Consider the following 20,900-nt stretch of genomic DNA (forward strand, 5'->3'; position numbering starts at 1 on the left):
GTGTTTTAAATTTTTGGTGATTTGATTTCTAATGTGCAGGATGCTCTAAGACTCTTACTTTGAATTTAAGTGCCTAACAAATCATTTGACTTTCGTAACTGATGAAGGTGTGTGATCTCATGAAGCAAAGAGCTAGTGAGGTAGGTAAATTTTATTTTTTAAAATTGCATGGTCTCTTAGAGTTGTATGTAGTCCAATCATCATGACATTCAATTCTATCTACTATGGCATTTCATCCGTATCTTTCTTTATGGATTTCCATGATGTCAGTATTCTTGCAAGACTATACTATCTAAAATGATAATATTCATTTTTTAATATTTTAAATGTGTTAAATTCAAGCCCATACTTCTGCTAAACTCATTGTGTTAATATTTTAAATGTTGTAGAAGTGTCCATTTCATCTTTGTTTGACAGTTCATGTGGCCATCTTTTGTGAGAAATTGATTTGAAGCTAATCTATGACATGCAAGCTGGTATCTAATATGATGTCTGTAAATTTTACTCCAAGTTTGAACTCTTGTTTTGTTGTTTTCTTGGGTCATTTCTCATTGAAAACAACAGAATTGTCTACCTGAGCTCTCATGCTCATCCATGTCTTAAAACTATATATGTAGTTTATAAATCCATTTTCTTACATATTGAATTCAGATTATGCATAAAATTTGATTCTTTATACCAATCAATTCACAGCTAAATTCATAAAATTACTGCACATATTCATAGAATTTTTCTGGTAATTTCCATGTTTTCTTTGTTCTTGGTATTTTCTGGTAAATTACTACACATCTTTGTTTCTTGAATTATTGGTCCATATTGGATGCAGTACCTTGGATGAGGTTTCTTTTACATGCTAAGATGATACCTTTGAAGAATTAAAGGGCTAGTTCCTAGTTCCTCCTCAGTTTACAACAATGTGGTATCAAAATAAAATTTTTGCTTTTTTTTTGGTGAATGTTTTCCCACTTTGTTTTAGGTTTTATGTTCTTTAACCAATTCCAACAATTTCCATTTCATGCAGTGATAATGTCAACAGTGTGTACAAGTTGACATTCAAGTATGGTGGATACTTCAAGGAAATTAAAGGCACTACAAGATTGAAGTATCATTTGGGAAAACAAAAATCAATTACTATAGATGCCAATTTATACAACAAAATGAATATGGAAGAAGATCTATCTCAATTCTATAGTTGGGGGTTGAATCAAATACCAATATTTTGGAGTGTGACAAGACAAAACAGTCATAAGTCATTTGTTGAAATCAAAAGAGAAGAAGATCTTACCAACATGTTTAATGAGTATAAGGACTTAAAGAAGTGTGAGATTTATGTAACATTGGTTGATGCAACACCATGTTCTGTACAGGAGGGTGGGCAAAGGGCCACTAATTTAGAAGTAATGGATAGGAGAGAAACTCAAAGTTATGCTTCTAATGACAGACCTATTCCAGCTCAAGCAAGCAGTGATGCAAATCATGAAAACATCAATATAGTGCATGAAGAAGATTGTGGTCAAGATGATGACTTGGTTGAGCAGATTGACAGTGAAACTAGCTACCATTCATTGTATAGCAGTGAATCAGGTGATGAATCAGGTGATGAATCAGGTGCTAAGGAAGACCAAAATCAGGTGATGGTGAAAACCTAAGTATAAAGATCGGCTCCTTGTTTGTTGATTGTTATCAATTCAAGAGCACTTGAGCAATGACTCCATCCTTAGAGTTTTTCCATTAAGTACATCAAAAAGTGATCGATCAAGAGTGATGACAAGATGTGCGATTATAAATGCTCTTGGAGGGTCCATGCATCGATTGTTCGAGAGCAAGGTGTATTCAAGTAAGAATAATTATTATTTACTTATTGTTACTTAATTTTGCAATACACATTAACTAGCAATTAATATGCATTAATACCTTGTAGGTAAAGACAATGCAAGATGAACACTCTTATTGCTCAATAAACAAATGTGGGAATCAAATGGCTACCCAACATTGGATTGCAAGTAAGGTTTGTGATTGGCTTCGACAGGAAGGTGATTTATCTGCCAAGGAGTTAAGAAGAAGGCTTAATGAAAAGTATAATGTGGATCTACCATATCATCGGGTTTGGAGAGGGAAAGAAGAAGCAGTGTCTACCATATCATCCAGTTTGGCTACAAATATTAGAGCTTTATGATTGTAATAGACTCCATTTTGATATTTGGTTGCAAACATGTTCATGTGAACATGTAAACTTGTAATGGTTAGCAAACATTTTATGAACATATTGATGTGTTTGTATGATTAACTTTTATGATTGTAATAGACTCCATTTTGATAATTTTTTAATTATTTTAAATTTCAGATTTTTAAAGGGGTTATTCATAAATGATCATTTTACAATAATTTTTTTTTTCAAGGGTATATACATGTAGATCAATATATTTAATAGTGTATTTCTCATTTAGGTTTTTATCAAAATTAAAATTTTGGGGTATATTTGGAAGTATAAATAGGATGATATAATTGCACATAAAAAATAAATTTTTTAACTATTTTAAATTTCAGATTTTTAAAGGGGGTATTCATAAATGGTCATTTTACAATAAATTTTTTTTCAAGGGCATATATGCAAAGGGTATAATGGTCATTTTATATATTGGCTGTTTGTTAACTGATGGTTTTTCAACTAATTTGAACCCCAAGGGTATATACGCAATTCAATTGGTTATTCAGGGGTATGTATGCAATTATCTTTTATTCAAGGGCAAATATGCAATTTTAAAATTACCTGCAAAAACCCCATACTTTAACAATTTATTTATCACAACAAATATATTTATGGAGTTTGGAGGGATCAAATTGAATATATTTACATTATTTAAAAACAAACATGATAATATTTGCATAAAAAACCAAAACAAATATTTAATTACTTTATCGAAATGAAGATTTGCTTGTTAAAAAAAATTCAAAAATAAATATTTAAAACAGTCGAAAAAGGAGCCCGTATCCTCACCGTAGGTGACTGTATATGAAAATAAGGAGGGGAAACGCGTTCCCGTTACCGCTTTATTTCCATGAAGGCATCTCGCTAACTTTCCATTTATAGCTCTTTCGGGAAAAAATTTCGTGAGCGAAGAGAACGCACTCTCTCGTCGAGGTCTCGAGGAGGGTTTGAAGGATTGGGACGGAGATCGGAAAACCTAGGCCGGAGCGAGTGGGATGGAGGGTGGGCATGATGGGGATGGCACGCTGGAGCGAGTGGAAACCCCGCCGGATGAGTCTCGGTGTTGTCGGACCGATGGGAAGTCGTGGCGGTGCAAGAGATCGCGGAGCGCGGAGGGTAGGTTCTGTGAGGTCCACCAGCGGAAGCGGGCTATGATGATTGAGAGAGGGAAAGGTTCTTTGAGGAAGGGTGGTAGGCGGAGCGTGGATGATGGGGAGGATACGTCTTTTCGGTCTTCGGCGGTGGTTAGATATGGGAGAGAAATCTTGTTGAGGAAGCGAAGGGCTGGGCGATCACTGGAAGATGATGGGGTTGGGAGTGAGGAGGATGAGGAGGATGATGAGGAGCCTTCGGTTAAGGTTTGTTTGAGAACTGAATTCTTTGTTGATTTTGAGAAATTTGATATTTCATTTGTGTTGTGTGTGTGTGTATTGTTATTGTTTATTTTGGTTTTGGGATTGGCGTTTTAGCGGAATGAGAGGAAGGGTAAAGATCGGAGCTTGAAGGCAACACAGAAGAGAAAGAAAGGAGGGAGGATGGTTAGCGAAGTTGTGAAGGAGTATTCTAGTAGTGATGGGGACGAAGATTGGGAGTCTAGTTCTTCTTCGGAAGGGAGGAAGAGTTCGAAGGAATCCAAGAGGAGTATGAAGGAGCAGGAGGTGGATGGGTCTAGCAGCGAGGAGGACGAGGTTTATTTATCTGCACTGTTGGTTGGTTTTGAGTAATTTTTTTTTTTCTTTTGGAAAAATTTGTTGTTAATTTCTTATGTTTTGGCGGTGGAATTGGGTTTTAGGACAAGGAGAAGGGCAAAGATGGGAACCTGAAGACAGGGCAGAAGAGAAAGAGGGGAGGGAAGGACAAAGCGAAGAAAAGCAAAGGTTCCAAAGGCAATGGAGATGTTGGTTCTTTGAATGTGAAAGGGTTGGAGAAATCAAAGAAGAATAATAAGCAGGAGGTGGGTGATACCGATAACGAGGAGGAGGATGCCCCTTCAGTTAAGGTGTGTGTTTTGAGAACTGAATTCTTGTTTGTTCTGGATAACTTTGCATTTCTGTTTGAAAAGCCGTTACCTTCATGCCTTTTGATGGTTGGATTGAGGTTTTTAGGATGGTGGGAAGAATGGTAAAGATGGGAATTTGAAGGCGAGGCAGAAGAGATCTAGGGGAAATAAAGAGAAATTGAAGAAAAGCAAAGCTTCAGGGGAGGGTTCCAGTAGTGATGGGGATGAGGACTATAAGGAGCATGAGAAGAGTACTAAGAAGCGAGAGGTAATCAAAGTTATGCTGCTTGGTTGGATTGCTAGATTTTCTTTATATTTTGATTTTTATGAATAGTTCATTGTGTGCTGGTGTTTAATTATTTGTCTGGAGTTTAGGGTTCTAAGAAGAAGCTGCTTAGGGGTGAGGATGCCTTAATGTGCCATCAATGCCAGCGAAATGATAAAGGGCCTGTGATATCATGTTCTAAGTGCAGGAAGAAGCGATACTGTTTACCCTGTGTGCACAGATGGTGAGTTCCTGGCTTCATTAGTAACCACTTGTGTCTGATTTATGATTATACTGCTCAAATTTATTGATTTCTCTTTTTCTTTTTTGTTTTATTTCTTGTAAAATTCGTTTGTTTATTGTTTCGTAATGTTATTTATATGCCTAATGTAAGATGTTCTTTATAGTTTATTCTAGTTAGCAATAGATGAGGGTTGTTGTATCTGTGTCTGACCTCATTTATTTAAGTGATACAGCCAATGTGGCTTGGTAATTAATAGTTGATTTTGTCTGATTTATGACCATATTTATCTGATTTATCATGCATTGGTTTCTTTTGTAGCTCTGGTTCTCTACATTTTGTTACTTGCTGGTTGCAAGGTTATGAACATGATAGATGTAAAAATATGCTCTATTGTTCACACTGCTTGTCAGTTGTGGGCTATTTTATATGTCTGCAATCTTACTTATTGATTTCACTAGAATTGCATGGTTCCTAGCTTCTCTGAGGACTAGTTTGTGGATCAAAAAATGATTCTAGAGTCTATAACCTCTGAAAGGGGACGTTTCTGTGTTGATGCGATAATGACTTCAAATAGTGTGAATGGATCTCGGTGGTCTGCAGGTATCCCTTGTTGTTAGAGAAAGATTTTGCTGAAGAATGTCCTGTCTGTCGTAATAATTGTAATTGCAAGGCATGCTTGCGAATGATAAGAGTTGCTCAGGTCTGTTGCAATAAGTTTTTTCCTTTTGTATGTAACAGTGGTAATTTCTGCTTGCTTTTGTTTTAAATGTTTTCAATTTGTGTGTAGCCTGCTGAAAGAAAAATCGATGAAGGAGAAAAGGTTCAGTCCTCTTACTATATACTGCACAAATTACTTCCATGGTTGAAAGAGTTTCTTCAGGAGCAAAGAGGGGAGAAGGAAATTGAGGCAAAAATTAAGGGTATAATTCTGTTTATAAATTTTTTATTTCATTTTTATCGAATTTTATTTTCTTTCCTCATTCCTCATTCTCTGTAGGTCTGTCGTCATGTGAACTAAAGTTGCAACAAGCTTCTTGTGCTAGCGATGAGCGTGTATATTGGTAATTTTTCATCTAATCAAACGTGGACTTGAGCTTTTGCTGCAAAATCTTTATATATCCTCTTAACTTTGCTTTTGTTTTATTTTATTATTATATATATATATATATATATATTTTGTTTCTTGAGCAGCAACAATTGCAGAACTTCTATTGTCGATTTTCACAGAAGCTGTCCAAACTGTTTGTATGATCTATGTCTTAGTTGTTGCCGTGAGCTTCGTGACGGCCACATACCTGGTGGTGAGCCTGCAATTACCATGCAATATGAAGACAGAGGTACGGATTATATGCATGGGGGAGCTGCCTTGAAAAGCAACACACGGGCGCGCTCTTCTGCTACTGAAGTTGCTAAGCCTTCAGAAGATGTTGTGGCCTTGAGAAAATGGAAGGCAGACAGTGATGGCAGCATCCCTTGTCCTCCTAAGGAACTTGATGGTTGTGGGAATTCCCTTTTGGAGCTCAGGTGTATGTTTCCGGAAAATTTGCTTCAAGACTTGGAGGAGGCTGCTGCTTCTTTTACTGAAAGAAGGGAGTGGAAAAAATATGCTGATATCTCCACTCAATGCTCCTGCTTTACTGCATCTGGTGAAACAGGTTCTTGCAGTGAAGTGTCACGAAAAGCAGCTTCTCGAGAGAATTCAGATGACAACTATTTATACTGCCCAAGTGCTATAGATATTCAAACAGGAGAGCTGCAGCATTTCCAAAATCATTGGATTAAGGGTCAGCCTGTAATAGTTCGTGATGTTCTTGCATCCACATATGGATTAAGCTGGGAGCCGATGGTTATGTGGCGTGCATTACGAGAGAAGAAATCCAGTGATGAATCTGATAAACTCACAGTAAATGCAATTGATTGCTTGGACTGGTGTGAGGTTGGTCATCAGAGCTTATTCTAGTGGTTCTGAGTTGGAAGTCAAATTAGTCAATGCTATATTTTGCTCTGGACTGATACTGTACCATTTGTCATTATAAGCTGGATAATTCAGCAATATGTTTTAAATATTACCCAGGACTGCTTCTAAAACTTTTCAATTATGTATCCTCGACACCTACCATGTGTTAGTAGAAATAAATCTTTTTAATGTTCCATATAAGGCCTTAATCTGATTAGGAACTTGGTATTTTTGAATTGATGTTTTCCTGTTAAAGGCCTGTTTAGGAAATGGTAGCAAAACTTGCTTTATAGCCCTTTAGTTGTCGATGGATTTAGATTTTGAGCCCATTTAGTAATATGAAATAATGGACCTGTGTTGATTGATGCATGAGATTCCTTATAAATGTCAGTGCTACGTTTAGTTTTTGATTGTGGATAGTTATGTGACTATGCAACTGGAATGTAAAAAAGAATTTTCCTATTATGCTGCACCCTCATTTTGCGCATTAGTTAAGCATGCTACTTGTTACATTAACGAACATATCACGTGTCTGTTTATTTTTGTCGTATTTTATGAATATCCAGATGGATATGACGTGTCAAAACATCCTCGGTTTTGTAGGTTGAGATAAACATTCATCAATTTTTCATAGGATACACTAAGGGACGAACGCATCGGTGTGATTGGCCTGAGATGCTCAAACTTAAGGACTGGCCCCCTGCTAGTTCCTTTGAGGAGCGATTACCGCGCCATGGTGCTGAGTTTTTCAAAGCTCTACCATTTCCAGAATATACTGATCCTAGGTGTGGCCTTTTCAATCTTGCTGGGAAGCTTCCTAATGAGGTTATGAAACCAGATTTGGGGCCGAAAACATACATTGCATATGGACTTGGTCAAGAGCTAGGGCGGGGAGATTCTGTGACGAAGCTTCACTGTGATATGTCAGATGCGGTATGCCTTTTGTTTTCTTGTTTTTTTGGTGCTAGAGTTGGTAATATTTTTTTCTGTCGTTATTTGTAATTAATTTCTCTGACAATGTAATTCGGCTCTACAAAGACTGGAATATTTTAATCTAATTTTACGGAAAACTTTATGTCAGCATGCCCTGTCAGAACAACAATTTGGACTTGTACTAGTGTTAGCTAAATACAAGCATATCTTCTTTTCTTATGTTTTTGAGAAATGTGGACAAGTTTTTGAGAGGGAGTAGCCTCGATCTCTCGACCTCTAATTATGGAGGCACGTGAAATACCAACTTTCCATTGTGGAGATGCTGATATCTTATCGTCTATAAATGCATATATGACGGTATAAATAGTTTCCTTGTAATTTTCTTTGTTTTATTTGATTTTGTTCGATCGCTTGTTTTGTTCTTGGCAGCATAAGGTATGAGCTTGATCTTCTTAGAACAGAAGAGGAAGCTGGAAAGGTTTTTACCATGTGCTTAACATTGTTATAGCTCTATTAGAAGTTTGTTCTAACTGAAGATAATAGTGCATATACTGATATGTCTATTTCTTTATGATAAACTTTGTCGTGTACCTGAGTCCGTTTTTCCTTCCTATTATGCGTTGACACGTTTCATTTTTCTAATAGATGAACATTTTTGCTCTAGTATTGTATTGTTTCTAGTTCCTAGTCTAAAATTTATTGTCTCACATGTGTTAATTTCAAATGGAGGAATTTTATTTAATGTCTTAACCTCGCTATTCATTCAGGTGAATGTATTGACGCACACTGCTGAGGTGACTTTTTCTTCCGATCAACTTTCTAAAATAAATGAACTGAAAAAGAGACACCGGGATCAGGATATGAGAGAAAAACTCATTGCCTCAGAAAAAGATATGGCTACTGGGGAAATTAAATCAACACAAGCTTCACATGATTGTGCCAGAGAACAACCTGGTATTATTTCTAATATAAGCCGGACAAATGTCAAGAGTGAACATTTTAACCCTGGAGTGCCTGCAGTGGATGATAAGGAATCAGGTAATGTTGGTGACCATAGAGGTGCTATTGAGTTGAATACTTGTGTTAAGCAAGTATTCATGCCTTCAGATGTTAAGCAACCTAACAGTGATGTAGTGACCTGTTGTAAAATTGTTGAAGAAAATGAGAAGAAGATTATTGAGAGGGCTATTGTTCAGCAGGAGAAGCTGGATAAGACTGTAAGTGATAATGCTGTTAAGGAGTTACCAAGCAAAGGAGTATGTGAGACTCAATCTTCTGGGCTTACCCCAAAAGGTGGATCGATGAATGAGGCTGAATTGGAAGACCATCAAAGGCAAGATATCAAATCAAGTGTCTGAATCTGTAACGCTAATTGAGATGAAGAATCTTCTAGTTGGCAAGAAAAGAAAGATGAGAAAGCCTGTAGCTTCTGGTGATGGAATTAAAGAGGAAGATGATCTTCTGGAGGAAGCAAACATATCCGGTGGGAAACTTGATGGCCATGTAAAGAATGAAAAGAGGAAGACAGTGCTGAAGTCTGCAGTCTCTAATGATACAGTTGATGAAAAGCAAACTGAAGGTGGTGCCCTGTGGGATATTTTCCGTAGAGAAGATTCTCCAAAACTGCAGGAATATCTCAGGAAGTATTCTAGAGAGTTTAGACATGTTTATTGTTGTCCAATTAAGCAGGTAATAATGGTAAATTGCTAATGTTATAAGTTATAATAGTTCCAGCAATTTTTGTTCTGAATTATATATTACTTTTACAGGTGTTTCATCCTATACATGACCAGTCTTTCTATTTAACTGTGGAGCATAAGAGGAGGCTTAAGAAGGAATATGGTTTTTTATTTGACTTTCATCTGATCTTTGCTTGCACATTGGTTACCGTCTTTTTCATTGTAAGTTTTGGTTATGAAACGTCATATCTATGTTCATGTAGGTATTGAGCCCTGGACCTTCGTGCAAAACCTAGGTGAGGCTGTTTTCATCCCTGCAGGATGCGCCCATCAAGTAAGAAATCTAAAGGTATGTTGATCAAGGTGAAGTCGGAACCAGCTGAAAATCTATTTTTTATTTTATTTTATTTTCTTCAAGAAAAGATCAGGATGTAAAAGGCTCACTTATCTTAAATTCAATTATGTAAATCTGTTATTTCCTGCAGTCCTGTTTGAAGGTTGCACTTGATTTCGTTTCACCGGAAAATGTCAATGAGTGCATCAAATTGACTGATGAATTCCGATTACTTCCACATGATCACAGAGCGAAGGAAGACAAACTTGAGGTTGATTTTTTGTCTCTCATGCTCGATTCTTTTTTTTTTTTCTCATTCAGTCATAGTTATGATTAGTTGTTGATACACTACAATTGACCTATGATTTTTCTATGAGTTCTGTATTGACGCTTCACTCATCTGCGACGTGTTCCAGGTGAAGAAAATCACTCTATATGCTCTCCAAGAAGTCATGAAGGATCTGAAAGACAAGGAAAAAACATAGAAGGTAAGCCAATCCCATGCATCATCTTTTTCCTTAAAAATGTTTCTCATCATTCCAAATAAGCATAGTTGATCGGATGAGATGTAATGTGTCTTTGTTGTTTTCATACTTTTCGAAAGGAATGACTTGTGATTGTATGAATACTGATAATCTCTGCGCATTCTCCAGTTCCAAGAAAACTGCAGAAGAAAAGCAACTAGAGACAGACCAGCCGTGACCAGCTCAAGACTCGATCCCACCATCCCAATCATCGCAATCATCTCCGACTGCAAACTGCTGTGCATATTTAGAAATGCATAACCGATGCCGTTGTTGTTTCTGCTGTGCATTAACAGTGCAGTGCTGCATATAGCTTATAGCAATCAGCTGAAGATTGACACCTTCAACAGACTTTTGTATAATTTCTGGCAGCCGGAGTTTTGCTGCAGCTGGTTGTTCAGTTGAAAACCAACAACTTAAACAAACATTTGTAAAATAACTCTTAGATGAACACTGACTTTTCTAATCTCAGCAAAAAGGAACATAACCCAATTAGAAATATTCTTCATTTTGTTAGAATCAAATGCAAGTTTGTGAAGAAATGCATTCATATATTAAAGTCATTGATCTTATTGAACTTCAAGCATATCTCTCCAGTTGTTTGTGCTTTTATGATTAAAAGGAATTACAGCAATGGCTTTGAAGGCAAATGTTTGTTCATCAAGAAATGTTTGACTAGTTGTTGAGCTTGTTTTGGAGTATATAGTTGGGACTTCATGACCAGCTCCACGGATTGTTACAAAAGTCAAACCATCATATACTATAGTCCACCCTCCTACCTATAAAAAAAAAGTCAAAATCATGAAAACAATGTTAAAACATTTCAATCATAATGCTAATTAGAATTCAAATTAAAGTTAGGAATTAATTAGAGAGTATTAATTAGTCAATACCTGTTCACTGGTATACCATGGAGTCCATTCTTGGGTTTTATTCAATCCCAGTTTATTCAATGTGTATCTTGTTGAAGTTACTGGCACTCTTCCATCTGTATTTCCACTGCAAGAATTCAACTTGATATTTAATATTTAAAAGGTTGATGAAAAATTTCAAAATGTTTATATGTTTAGATAGATATAATTAACAGAAAACACTTGAATCTTTAGTTATTAATAAAAACTCTAGTCATTATGTAACCTGTAAACCCAAACTCTGAGACCACCATTGATGAGCTTCCTGATTGTTGGCAGTAAACTAATTTGATAGTCATTCCAAGCTCTGATTACTCCACTGTTAAGAGTAACAATCAAAGTTTATATAAATCATCCAAATAGATTATCAGAACTATTTTTTCTCCCAAAAAAAAAAATAATAAAATAAAAATTATCAGGACTAATTGAAAGAATAAATGAATGGAAGTATAGACTCTAGAATCAAAACTTTGTACCAGGTTTAAAGTCAGTATTAATGCCTAAATCATAATTTAACAGAACAACTTCATTCATTTTAGTCCCTTCAATGACAAAAGTTCCACTGGATGTTGAAGTGTCTGTATATTCTGAAATTTAATGTGATAAACATGTAAATAAACATCTGCATCCTCTATAATAATAGCATAAATTGACATTGCAACCTCATTTATTAGACCACATCTAGCATGTTGACAGAGTAAGGGATTAAAATGAACAAAATCATGGTTTAGCTAAGAAGGATCAATGTTATTATGTAATGTTACAAGGAATAAAAAGTGTAGTTTTTTTTTAAATAATGTGAACAAACACACAAGTATCATATTTATATTTTAGCCAATGCCGAACCTTTAAACCTCTCATATGAGAGTCAAATGCCTTCACAGCTCGGGCATTGACTGATCTAAAACTGTAAGTGATTTATATATATATATATATAATTTTTTTTTTTATTTGATGTCAAATTATTTAATTCATTGGCATACACAATGTTATTAAATAATGATCTACTTTAGCTCATTTAAGGAGTTATCTGTTTCGGCCCATCTAGCTCTACAGACATTTGCAGATGACATATCCTATAATTAAACAGTAACCTTTTTTTTCCCCCCCTATTCTATGTCAAACTATTTAGTTCATCCCAGTACACAATAATAAATTTAACCAAAATCAAAGTAAATTAACCTGCAATGAGACCACTCATATGGCAACTTGGTAACATTGGCATGCAGAGCTTCTTGAACATCTGGGCGATTAAAATACACATCACTGTACTTTGAGATACATGGATCATAACCTGCCTTCAAAACCAAAGACTCACTCCTTTTCTGCTGTGATGGCTAACATAAGTAAATTGCACCAACTTCATCAGGTTTCCTTCATTTACTAAAAACCAAAATGCATGCAGTAATTAATTTGTTTATGAATTCAGCAAGATCACCCTTACAAAAAATTTTGATGTGATTCCGGCGATCTTTCTCAATCCCCGGGAAGATACCGGTGTGTTTTGCTCGACACATTTAGGGGTGTACAAGCTGTACATGTCTATGAGTTTGTAAGTTTCGAAGAAATCAGTGTTTGCAGTGTCACAAATATCGTTACTGTTATTTTGGTTACTGAAATCACAATTTATCATGATGGTCTGATACAACTCGTCCGAGATGATTGCATGACTCCATGCGTATTTTACCATTCCGATCGTGTCTGTCTCATCATCCATCCATGCATTTCCAACCTAAACCGAAGTTCAGTAATCATTAAAAAAAGGTTAATAATAACTCTAAAGCATACTAAGAATAAAGGATATGAAATAAATTAGTGTTATATGTATTATTGTTCTTAATCAAGTAATTGCATTTAGAGATTTTTTATTTTTTTACGACAACAACAAATGTTCTATATATATCAGGGGTGTGTACGTATACTATAGTATGGATCAAAAATTCATCGTCCAGCCCGCACACCCTTGACCAGAGATGAAAGATTTAAACAACAAGCTCAAAATCATAACTGGTGACTTATTACTATACTATTGATATATTCCAATAAGTTTTCAATTCAGAACCAAGTATCATTGGTTTATGAGCCTTTAGTGTATTGAGAGATATTCAAAACTTTGAAGACTTACCATGAAGCCCTTGAGATTAATATAATTCTCCTTTGAAGTCTTCTTGTTTTCATCGAAAATTTTTTCGGCAAGTTGGGGAAGATAATGTCCTACAATATGTATCATACAAATAGTAAACTTCATTTTCAATCAACATATATATTAAAATACTATGTTAAATAAAAATATATAACATCACCTCCATAGCTTTCTCCGGCAATGTAAAACTCATGAGATTTGAATTGAGGGAAGCGCTTAAACCAATTCACTAAGAAATTATATGAATCGTTTGCTGAAAATAATAAACCGGATTGGAAGATTAGAGAATGAAAATTTTTACCTTTTATTTTTTATTTTAAAGATGATAAATTAAAATACCAGTAAAATGATCTCCAAGTTGATCCAAATCAGAGCTTGTATTTGTATAAGAGAATCCAACGCCAACTGGTGCCTCAAGAAACAACAGATTAGCCTCTGAAATTGCAAGAAAATTATTTTTTAAAAAAATCAATTAATTTAGAATTAATATAAATTTTGAAATATTAATCAGTGAATGAAAATAAAATAAACTTGCCCTTGTTCCAAGAGTGTTTATTAAACTTCAGCTCAGGCACACCCTTTTGAATTAAGAAAGGTCCAAGCTCCTCAGCCTCTCCATAACCAATAGAAGAACTACCAGGTCCTATTTATATATATTATTTATATTGACATTAAATTCAAAAGAGGCCATGCATGCATGATATTTAAATAGTTCATATGTGTATGAGATTTAAAAGTTCATGTATGGTATTTAAATTTACATAATACTAGACAAATTTCTTCACTCTGCATTTGGCTTTTACAATTTTTAAATTTTGAGACAATATCATATAATAATGAAAACTCTAATGTTATTATTATATAACCCCTAAATGAAAAGTGTTAGCATATTTTCATTTTAAAAGTTCCCATAAATATTTATTAAATGATTAAATTTTCTCAGTTATTAATATTATATTTAATAAAATAAAAAATATATATAATAATAATGTTTAGAATTATTTTTTTGAAACACACTAGTAGCGCCTTATACATTACTTCAATAGTACGTATGGATATTGCATCTAGTTGATAGCTATTAATAGTACTTTTTAACATCATGTAGCTGTTCATCTTTGATGTAAATATTAAACTACCTAACTAATAGTTTCACATTTTTTTAATTTTAAAAGTGTAAATTTGAATATATAAATCTGGGTCTTTTATTCAATCAGCTTAAATTTTGGGTTGAATTAGATTCAAATAATATACCTCCATTGAGCCAAAGAAGAAGAGGTCTCTCATCAACATGATCAATTGCTTCGAAGAACCAATAGAAGAGTGCCCTCCCATGGTTCTCATCAACAGTAACATAGCCAGAATAGTGCCGGAAGTTAACTTCGGGCTGCCCGGGTAGCCTGAGAACTAGGTCCGTCTCCTGACTAGTAATAATTTCTTTGTTGTATTCAATTCTATCATAGATCATAAAAAATTAGTACTCACCTATCTTAAAATACAATTATATAATAAATACATAAAATAACATCCTAATATCCTTAGTAAAACGCTAACCCGGAGGGCCTTGGCTTGACGAAATCAAAGGAGAAGATGATAAAGAGAAAGAAGAAGAAGCAGAAGCTATTGAATATGAGATTCATTTCAAGATTTCTAAGTTATGGTTGTAGACTAATATTTCTTCATGATCTTATAGAGGACTTGGAGGGGCTCTGAAATAAACTAATTAATTAATGTTTGCTAAAATAGTATGAGCCACGACTAATTCTTTATAGCCTTGTGTTTGTTGGGAATCAGATTCTTGTTGAACGATGAATTAGAGGTCATATATGACTTATAATTAATTTATCTCTAATTAATAATTTTTAAAAGCATTAATCTTGGTTAAAAATATAAGTGTGGCCTTGTTACATGCATAAATAGAAGAATATTTACTCATTTAAAAATATACTAAATTACTTATTAATTTATTTGAGAAATGTGACGAGTGTAACTATATATTAATTTTTTTTTTTATAATAATCACGTTCAAATATTTCAACCGTATTGAAAATGAATGATTTGTTGAGAAATTACTTGAATGGAATTGAAGCGTGTGCTAATTATAATCACTCTTTAATTAAACATGCACTAAATTTAGAATAAAGGTTTAAGCTTTGCAAAATTGTAGTACTTGTTGTCATTTGTGATTGGATTTTTTGTTCTTGTCATCATTCCATTTATTTTTTTAAGCTTTGCAAAGCTTTTGATTCATTAATCAAAGATCAACTGCAACTTATGTATAAATTTTTTTGTGAGAATACAAATTTAAATTTTATTGATATTTTTTACACAATAAAAATTATGTTGCAATGAAATTTTTTTTTGGATATGAGGTGTTTGTTATAATGCCTCTGAGGTTGGTTACAAATCATTTGCCTCAAAGGTACAACGAATAATCTATACATAATATATTTATCTATCTATATATCTAGGGTTTTTATTTTTATTTTTGTAAAATATCTCTTTTGCTAGGATTTTTAATTTTTAATTTTTAAAAATATCAATTATTTTTGTAATACCTATGGTTTAAACATAATAATTTTTTTTTAAAAAAATCTAAAAAAATTATTATTTGATTTATTGATATTGTGTAAATTACTTTATGTAGTATATATATTTTCCAAAAATACATGTTTAAGTTTTTTTTTTACAAATTAATTTATATAATATATTTTATAGTTTTTTAAAAATTTATTATTGGCCCTGATTTTTATAAACTAAACTATAAATTAATACATAAATAATTTTTTAAAAAAAATTATAAAAATTTAATTAATTAATTATTATCATTTTTTTTTACAATTTGCCCTTAGTCTATAATTTCTGGCTTCTACCCTCTAACCTCTCCACTGCCTACAAGAGAAGCTCATTACTGAACAAACAAACTGTTACCTTCCTTCCCACACATTGATAGCACCCATTCTCAATCAAATCATCTAATTCATTATATCAATTTTATTACCAGACTCCTTAGAAACTTACCAATATATTTCAGCACCATAACCTCTCTAACTTGCTGGAAAATCTCTTATGAATTAAAACTTTTTTTGTTGAAAGGTTAAACAGTTCTTTGCCTTCGAAATTATATAAAAACAAGCAGCAAAATTTGTTCTCCTCATTCTTGCCAGTAATGTTTTCCCACTAGCTTTCCTAATAAACCAACTTCTCTTGTCCAAACAAAAGATCTCTTATGCACCTGCACTGCCTTCGTTATTCTATTCATCTATTAATTTATTCATGTATGAATTTAAATATTTAATCTTGTTTATAATTTATTATTAAAAATTAATAACAATGATCACTTTTTAATTTTCTTTTCTTTTGTTAAACATAATATAAAAAATAATTTTTTTTGTTTTTCGTGTATTTTAATTTTTTTTATTTTTATGTTTGTTTTTATTCTCTCTTTTATACGTTAATAAATTTAATAAAACAATAACTAATGATATAATATACAAACAATAAACAATAAAAAAATTAAAATAAACAAAATCATGTGTATATATACAATAAAAACAACAAAAAATAAAAAACAAAATTAAAATAAAACCAATAAGAACAACAAATCTATGTATTTATTTTATTGGTCAAAGACAATAAAAACAAACCACAAAAATAAAATAAAATAAAATAAACTGCACAAAAGCATATCTACATCCACATTTATGAACAACAATAAAAACAAAACAAAACAAACAATAAAAATAAAAACAAACAACAAAATTAAAATTAAAATACACAAAATCTTATCTATATTTATGAATGAATGAAAAAAAAAACAATTATATATGTGTGTAATTGAGAGGGGCCGGGTTGGCTGGTGTTTGGGGGAGGGGTGGGGACCACAAAACCAAATAAAATGCAAATCACCATGAAAAATAAAATTTTGAATAAAATTTTAATACACATATATATACATATATATATATATACACATATATACAATAAAAAATCAAAATTAAAAACAAAAGCAATAAAAAAATTAAAATAAAAATGTTATTATTTGTAAGCATATAGTTTGTAATTGATGTTTCCGGTGGGGGTGTAGTGTGTTAAGTTCACTCAAAAACTCACTCAAAGATTAAACACTCACATACAATCAAAGCAAGATAAAGGAGACAAGCAAATTGGTAATTCAGTTCGACACAACCTTGCCTACATCTGAGGGGCCAGGCCCGGAGAAACAATCCACTAAAAGAGGTATAGGAACAAGGAGTACAACACTCACTCACTCTCTCAATACAAAGAATATCCTCTCAAGATTGCCCGACGGCCACACACTCAACTCTCACCGAAGAGTCTCTCACTTGTTAGCTCGCGTCCTAAATCTTCGAGCAGGTTGTCTTATATAGACGCACCGACGTCTACAAAGTTACCTCTTTTAGAATTCTCCGCGGCTTCCTAACTTGAACACCTTCCAAAGTTAGATGTTGCAACACCCAGTTGCAACATGGCCCACCTTACTGAACATGACTGAGTTCTAGCCAGATGCACCCGAATCTGGGACCTTCAACCTCCCGGTTCTTTTAGTCCGCCTCGTAGCAGTTGACTCGACCCGAGCTCCTCATGCTTGCAGCTGCTTCCTTCCTCACATCACTTCAGAAGGTCTCCCTCTCCCGAGGGACGTGCCCACCAAGGCACACGTGACCATCTCACCAAAGATAGCCACCAAAGATCTCCCGATCTTCCTTTCCAAACTTGGCCCAAGTTTGGTCTTCCAAATGATTTTCGTTTGACTCATGGAAATATTGTTACTAAACTTGATCTTGTCTTCATCCAAGTTTAGCCTTCAATATCTTTAAGCATGATCTTTAATCATCCATGCTTGGATCTTCAAATCTCTAATCATATCTTATGCAATCTTCAATCAATCTTCTCATATGAATAGTTCCGCCCATAGATAGCTCTTGGATCTTTCTTTAATATAGTAATGCTAAATATGGTCTTGATGATCTCCTTGGTATGTCTTTACCTTATTTAGTTTGTGTCTTCAAATAGCTTCACACCAAACTAAATCTTTGTGTCTTCAAATAGCTTCATACCAAGTTTAACTTGTGTCTTCTAATAGCTTCACATAATCTTTATGATCTTGAACTCTTGCCAATAATAGAATATTCCTCTCTCTTCAAATAGATCTTTCTAAAAAGGAGCTCTATCAAAGATATGAATAATCATCCCGGATCTTACCAAGGATAGATAATCACATCAAAAATAAAACTTGCCTTTCTAGAAAAGACCCTATAGTCTTGATGCACTTTCCAAAAATAGTTTATCATCACATGATTGTATTGAGAGAAATATCTTCAATATAGATCTTAATCAAATCTCCACCTTGATCTCCATTAAATGTCATGATAACATCTTTTGCCACATCATCATCCTAGTCATCTTTTCCTTTGATGAGTCACCACATGCCACGTCATCATCCTCTTGCCATGTCACCACTTGGCTTGTCATATAATGCCAATCCTACGTCATCAGACTTAACAATATCCCCCTTTGGCATTATTTGACACAACCTCCTTGATTCTGCTCCTGTCAGACTGATTCTTGTTACAACACCATGTTACAACATGTACTGACGACTGGACATGACTTTAGGACTATTACAGACTGACTGATTGACAAATTACAAACAACTAGTTGATGAATACATTCAGAACATAGCAGCAGAACAATCAACTAGAAATTAACATGACAGAAACATAAAACAGTCCAGTCCAACACACATAACAAAAGACAAATAAATTTTTCATACAAGAAAAATAAATTTTAGCATCAGTCCTATCTCCCCCTTTGTGTCAGAATCATGGCAAAGTGATCTTCAAAACTCCCCCTAGGTTGCTGCAGTGATATTGGAAGCTCCCCCTTGCTTCTGTCTAATAGCTTGAAGTTGGCTTCTTATGCGTTGCCTTTGTTGAGTAATTATGATCAATTATGCAGACAGAGCTTTATGCCTTCTTTCCAAATCTTCAAGCTGTTGTTCCAGCAGCTTCTCACAATCATCAGACATTGGAGTGCTTGCACCTTCACTTTCTCCAGCCACTGAAGAATGTCTCCCAATAGGTAGATCAATTACCTTTCCAACACCAAACAATTTAGGAGAAATTTTTAGTTTCTTGATTCCAGTCACCAACTCAAAGTTCCCCATTGAAACACCACTTTACATCATAAACTGTGTAATCAAGACCAGATATGCCAGACGATTGACTGTAAAGGTGATATTGACCATATCAGTGATTCTGTCAAAGATAAATTGCCCCAGGTTGAACTGTTTCCCCATAACAATGGCATAGAGTAGCATGGCCATTTCCTTCAGTATGCTTGAGGTATGGGCAGTAGGAAACCAGTTGAAAGCCCACCCAACTTGAACAATACATTGTACTTTACTGTCAACTTTGAGGTAGAGAGCCTTGCTTCTGATCCCCAAGTGCTGCATTTACCACTAGTTAGTGCGTCCACTATTTCATCAGAATATTCAAAATCATCATTGTACACATATGCTCCGTTTTCAACTTCTGTAGGACACTCCAAGAAATCATTAATACCCTCTGGTGAAAACTTTACAGTCTTTCCTCTCAAAAAGATTTTATGGTAGCCTGATGCCCTGGGAGACTTGATTTCTGGGGATAGATTACTGTAGAACTCCTGAACAAGAGTAGGGTTGTAGTTCTTCCCATAAGTAACAGACTTCATAAGCCCCTTATCAGTTAAGAAATCTATCAATCCATACTGATCAAATGCAACCTCATCAATGACCCTATCTGCAATTACTCCTCTCTTGCTAATAATCTTCCATTTCTCCTTACAGTCTTCATTCAAGAATCTTTTAGCATATGATACTAATGATGTTTTTCTGCTTGCTGAAATAGTGGGGGCCTTCTTGGGATGAGTTGCCTTCTTTTCTGAGGGCTTGGGTTGAGTTGCCTTCTTTTGTGTTGCCACATTCTTCTTTGGTCTTTTTGCTTCAGCCTTCTTCTGACTTCTAAGAACAGGTCCCTACTTTCTCTTCAACCCACTTCCTTCAGTCTTCTTCTTCTTCCTGAGTTCCTCAATCTTGTTCTTCAGGGGAACATCCTCTGAACTGTGTGAGCTCTCTGATGTACTGTGTGAACTCTCTGATGTTGCAATAGGTGATGGAACATAGTCATCATCTTCAACACTTGGTTTCTTTCCAGAGTTTTTCAAGTCTATTAGTATCTTTTGGACTGTCACCTCTGGGACTTCATCAAACTCTGATCTGTGACTGCTAGAGGATTCACTTGAGTTTTCTTTAGATTCTTCAGCTATTGCTCCCTTTCCTTTGAGTTTACCAGACATGTTATCAGTTTTAGATTCTTGGACTTCTTCTGGTTCTACCTCAGGTTGTGTTGTAACATCACAGGCAGTATCTTCAGCAATAGGTTCCTTCTCCTGAACCTCTTTTGCTACAACCTCTATTGTCACAACACCAGTGGTTTCTTCAGCATTGTACTGCTCTGAACAAATCCCTCTTCCAGTCATAATCTTTCTTGCCCTTTGTATATGAGCCCATTCACCATGTATATGAGCCATATACAACATTTAATATGCTATTATTTACTGATGCTTCTTGGGTGTCTATGAACACAACAGTAGGTCTAGGTTTTGTATTTTTAAAAGCTAATAACACAATGTTTCTAGCATG

The 20,900-nt window shown here is 34.4% G+C and overlaps 3 protein-coding genes across 5 annotated transcripts; 1 reads left to right on the forward strand and 2 right to left on the reverse strand.

Annotated features, from left to right (window-relative positions):
- The first annotated feature begins 3,107 nt into the window (after positions 1-3,107).
- Positions 3,108-10,622, forward strand: LOC120271896 (lysine-specific demethylase JMJ25-like). 3 transcript variants are annotated; one of them, XM_039278582.1, is made up of 17 exons: positions 3,108-3,567; positions 3,679-3,918; positions 4,002-4,208; positions 4,315-4,476; positions 4,584-4,717; positions 5,318-5,417; positions 5,505-5,637; positions 5,715-5,778; positions 5,909-6,653; positions 7,278-7,607; positions 8,375-8,485; positions 9,117-9,296; positions 9,377-9,449; positions 9,550-9,635; positions 9,772-9,891; positions 10,037-10,108; positions 10,274-10,622. In XM_039278582.1, the coding sequence occupies exons 1-16, from the start codon at positions 3,205-3,207 to the stop codon at positions 10,103-10,105; spliced, it is 3,117 nt and encodes a 1,038-aa protein (XP_039134516.1). In that variant the 5' UTR covers positions 3,108-3,204; the 3' UTR covers positions 10,106-10,108; positions 10,274-10,622. The 3 variants fall into 3 exon arrangements, with proteins under 3 accessions (XP_039134516.1, XP_039134515.1, XP_039134514.1); XM_039278581.1 differs by lacking the exons at positions 9,117-9,296; positions 9,377-9,449; positions 9,550-9,635; ... (1 more) ...; positions 10,037-10,108; positions 10,274-10,622 and having other exon boundaries at positions 5,981-6,653; positions 8,375-9,102; XM_039278580.1 differs by lacking the exons at positions 9,117-9,296; positions 9,377-9,449; positions 9,550-9,635; ... (1 more) ...; positions 10,037-10,108; positions 10,274-10,622 and having other exon boundaries at positions 3,679-3,897; positions 8,375-9,102.
- Positions 10,623-10,690: 68 nt separating this feature from the next.
- On the reverse strand, positions 10,691-14,835 carry LOC120271716 (serine carboxypeptidase-like 34). Its single transcript, XM_039278394.1, has 11 exons — positions 14,750-14,835; positions 14,450-14,649; positions 13,734-13,841; positions 13,538-13,633; positions 13,359-13,451; positions 13,181-13,269; positions 12,500-12,787; positions 12,238-12,392; positions 11,282-11,374; positions 11,038-11,143; positions 10,691-10,923 (listed from the first exon to the last, which is right to left on the reverse strand). The coding sequence occupies exons 1-11, from the start codon at positions 14,833-14,835 to the stop codon at positions 10,714-10,716; spliced, it is 1,524 nt and encodes a 507-aa protein (XP_039134328.1). The 3' UTR covers positions 10,691-10,713.
- Positions 14,836-19,549: 4,714 nt separating this feature from the next.
- LOC120271717 lies at positions 19,550-20,788 on the reverse strand. Its single transcript, XM_039278395.1, has 2 exons — positions 20,254-20,788; positions 19,550-20,046 (listed from the first exon to the last, which is right to left on the reverse strand). Exons 1-2 carry the CDS (start codon positions 20,786-20,788, stop codon positions 19,550-19,552), a joined length of 1,032 nt encoding a protein of 343 aa, XP_039134329.1.
- Between the last annotated feature and the right edge of the window lie 112 nt (positions 20,789-20,900).

The sequence above is a fragment of the Dioscorea cayenensis genome, chromosome 11 (genome assembly GCF_009730915.1).
Source record: "Dioscorea cayenensis subsp. rotundata cultivar TDr96_F1 chromosome 11, TDr96_F1_v2_PseudoChromosome.rev07_lg8_w22 25.fasta, whole genome shotgun sequence".
Lineage (NCBI taxonomy): Eukaryota > Viridiplantae > Streptophyta > Magnoliopsida > Dioscoreales > Dioscoreaceae > Dioscorea > Dioscorea cayenensis.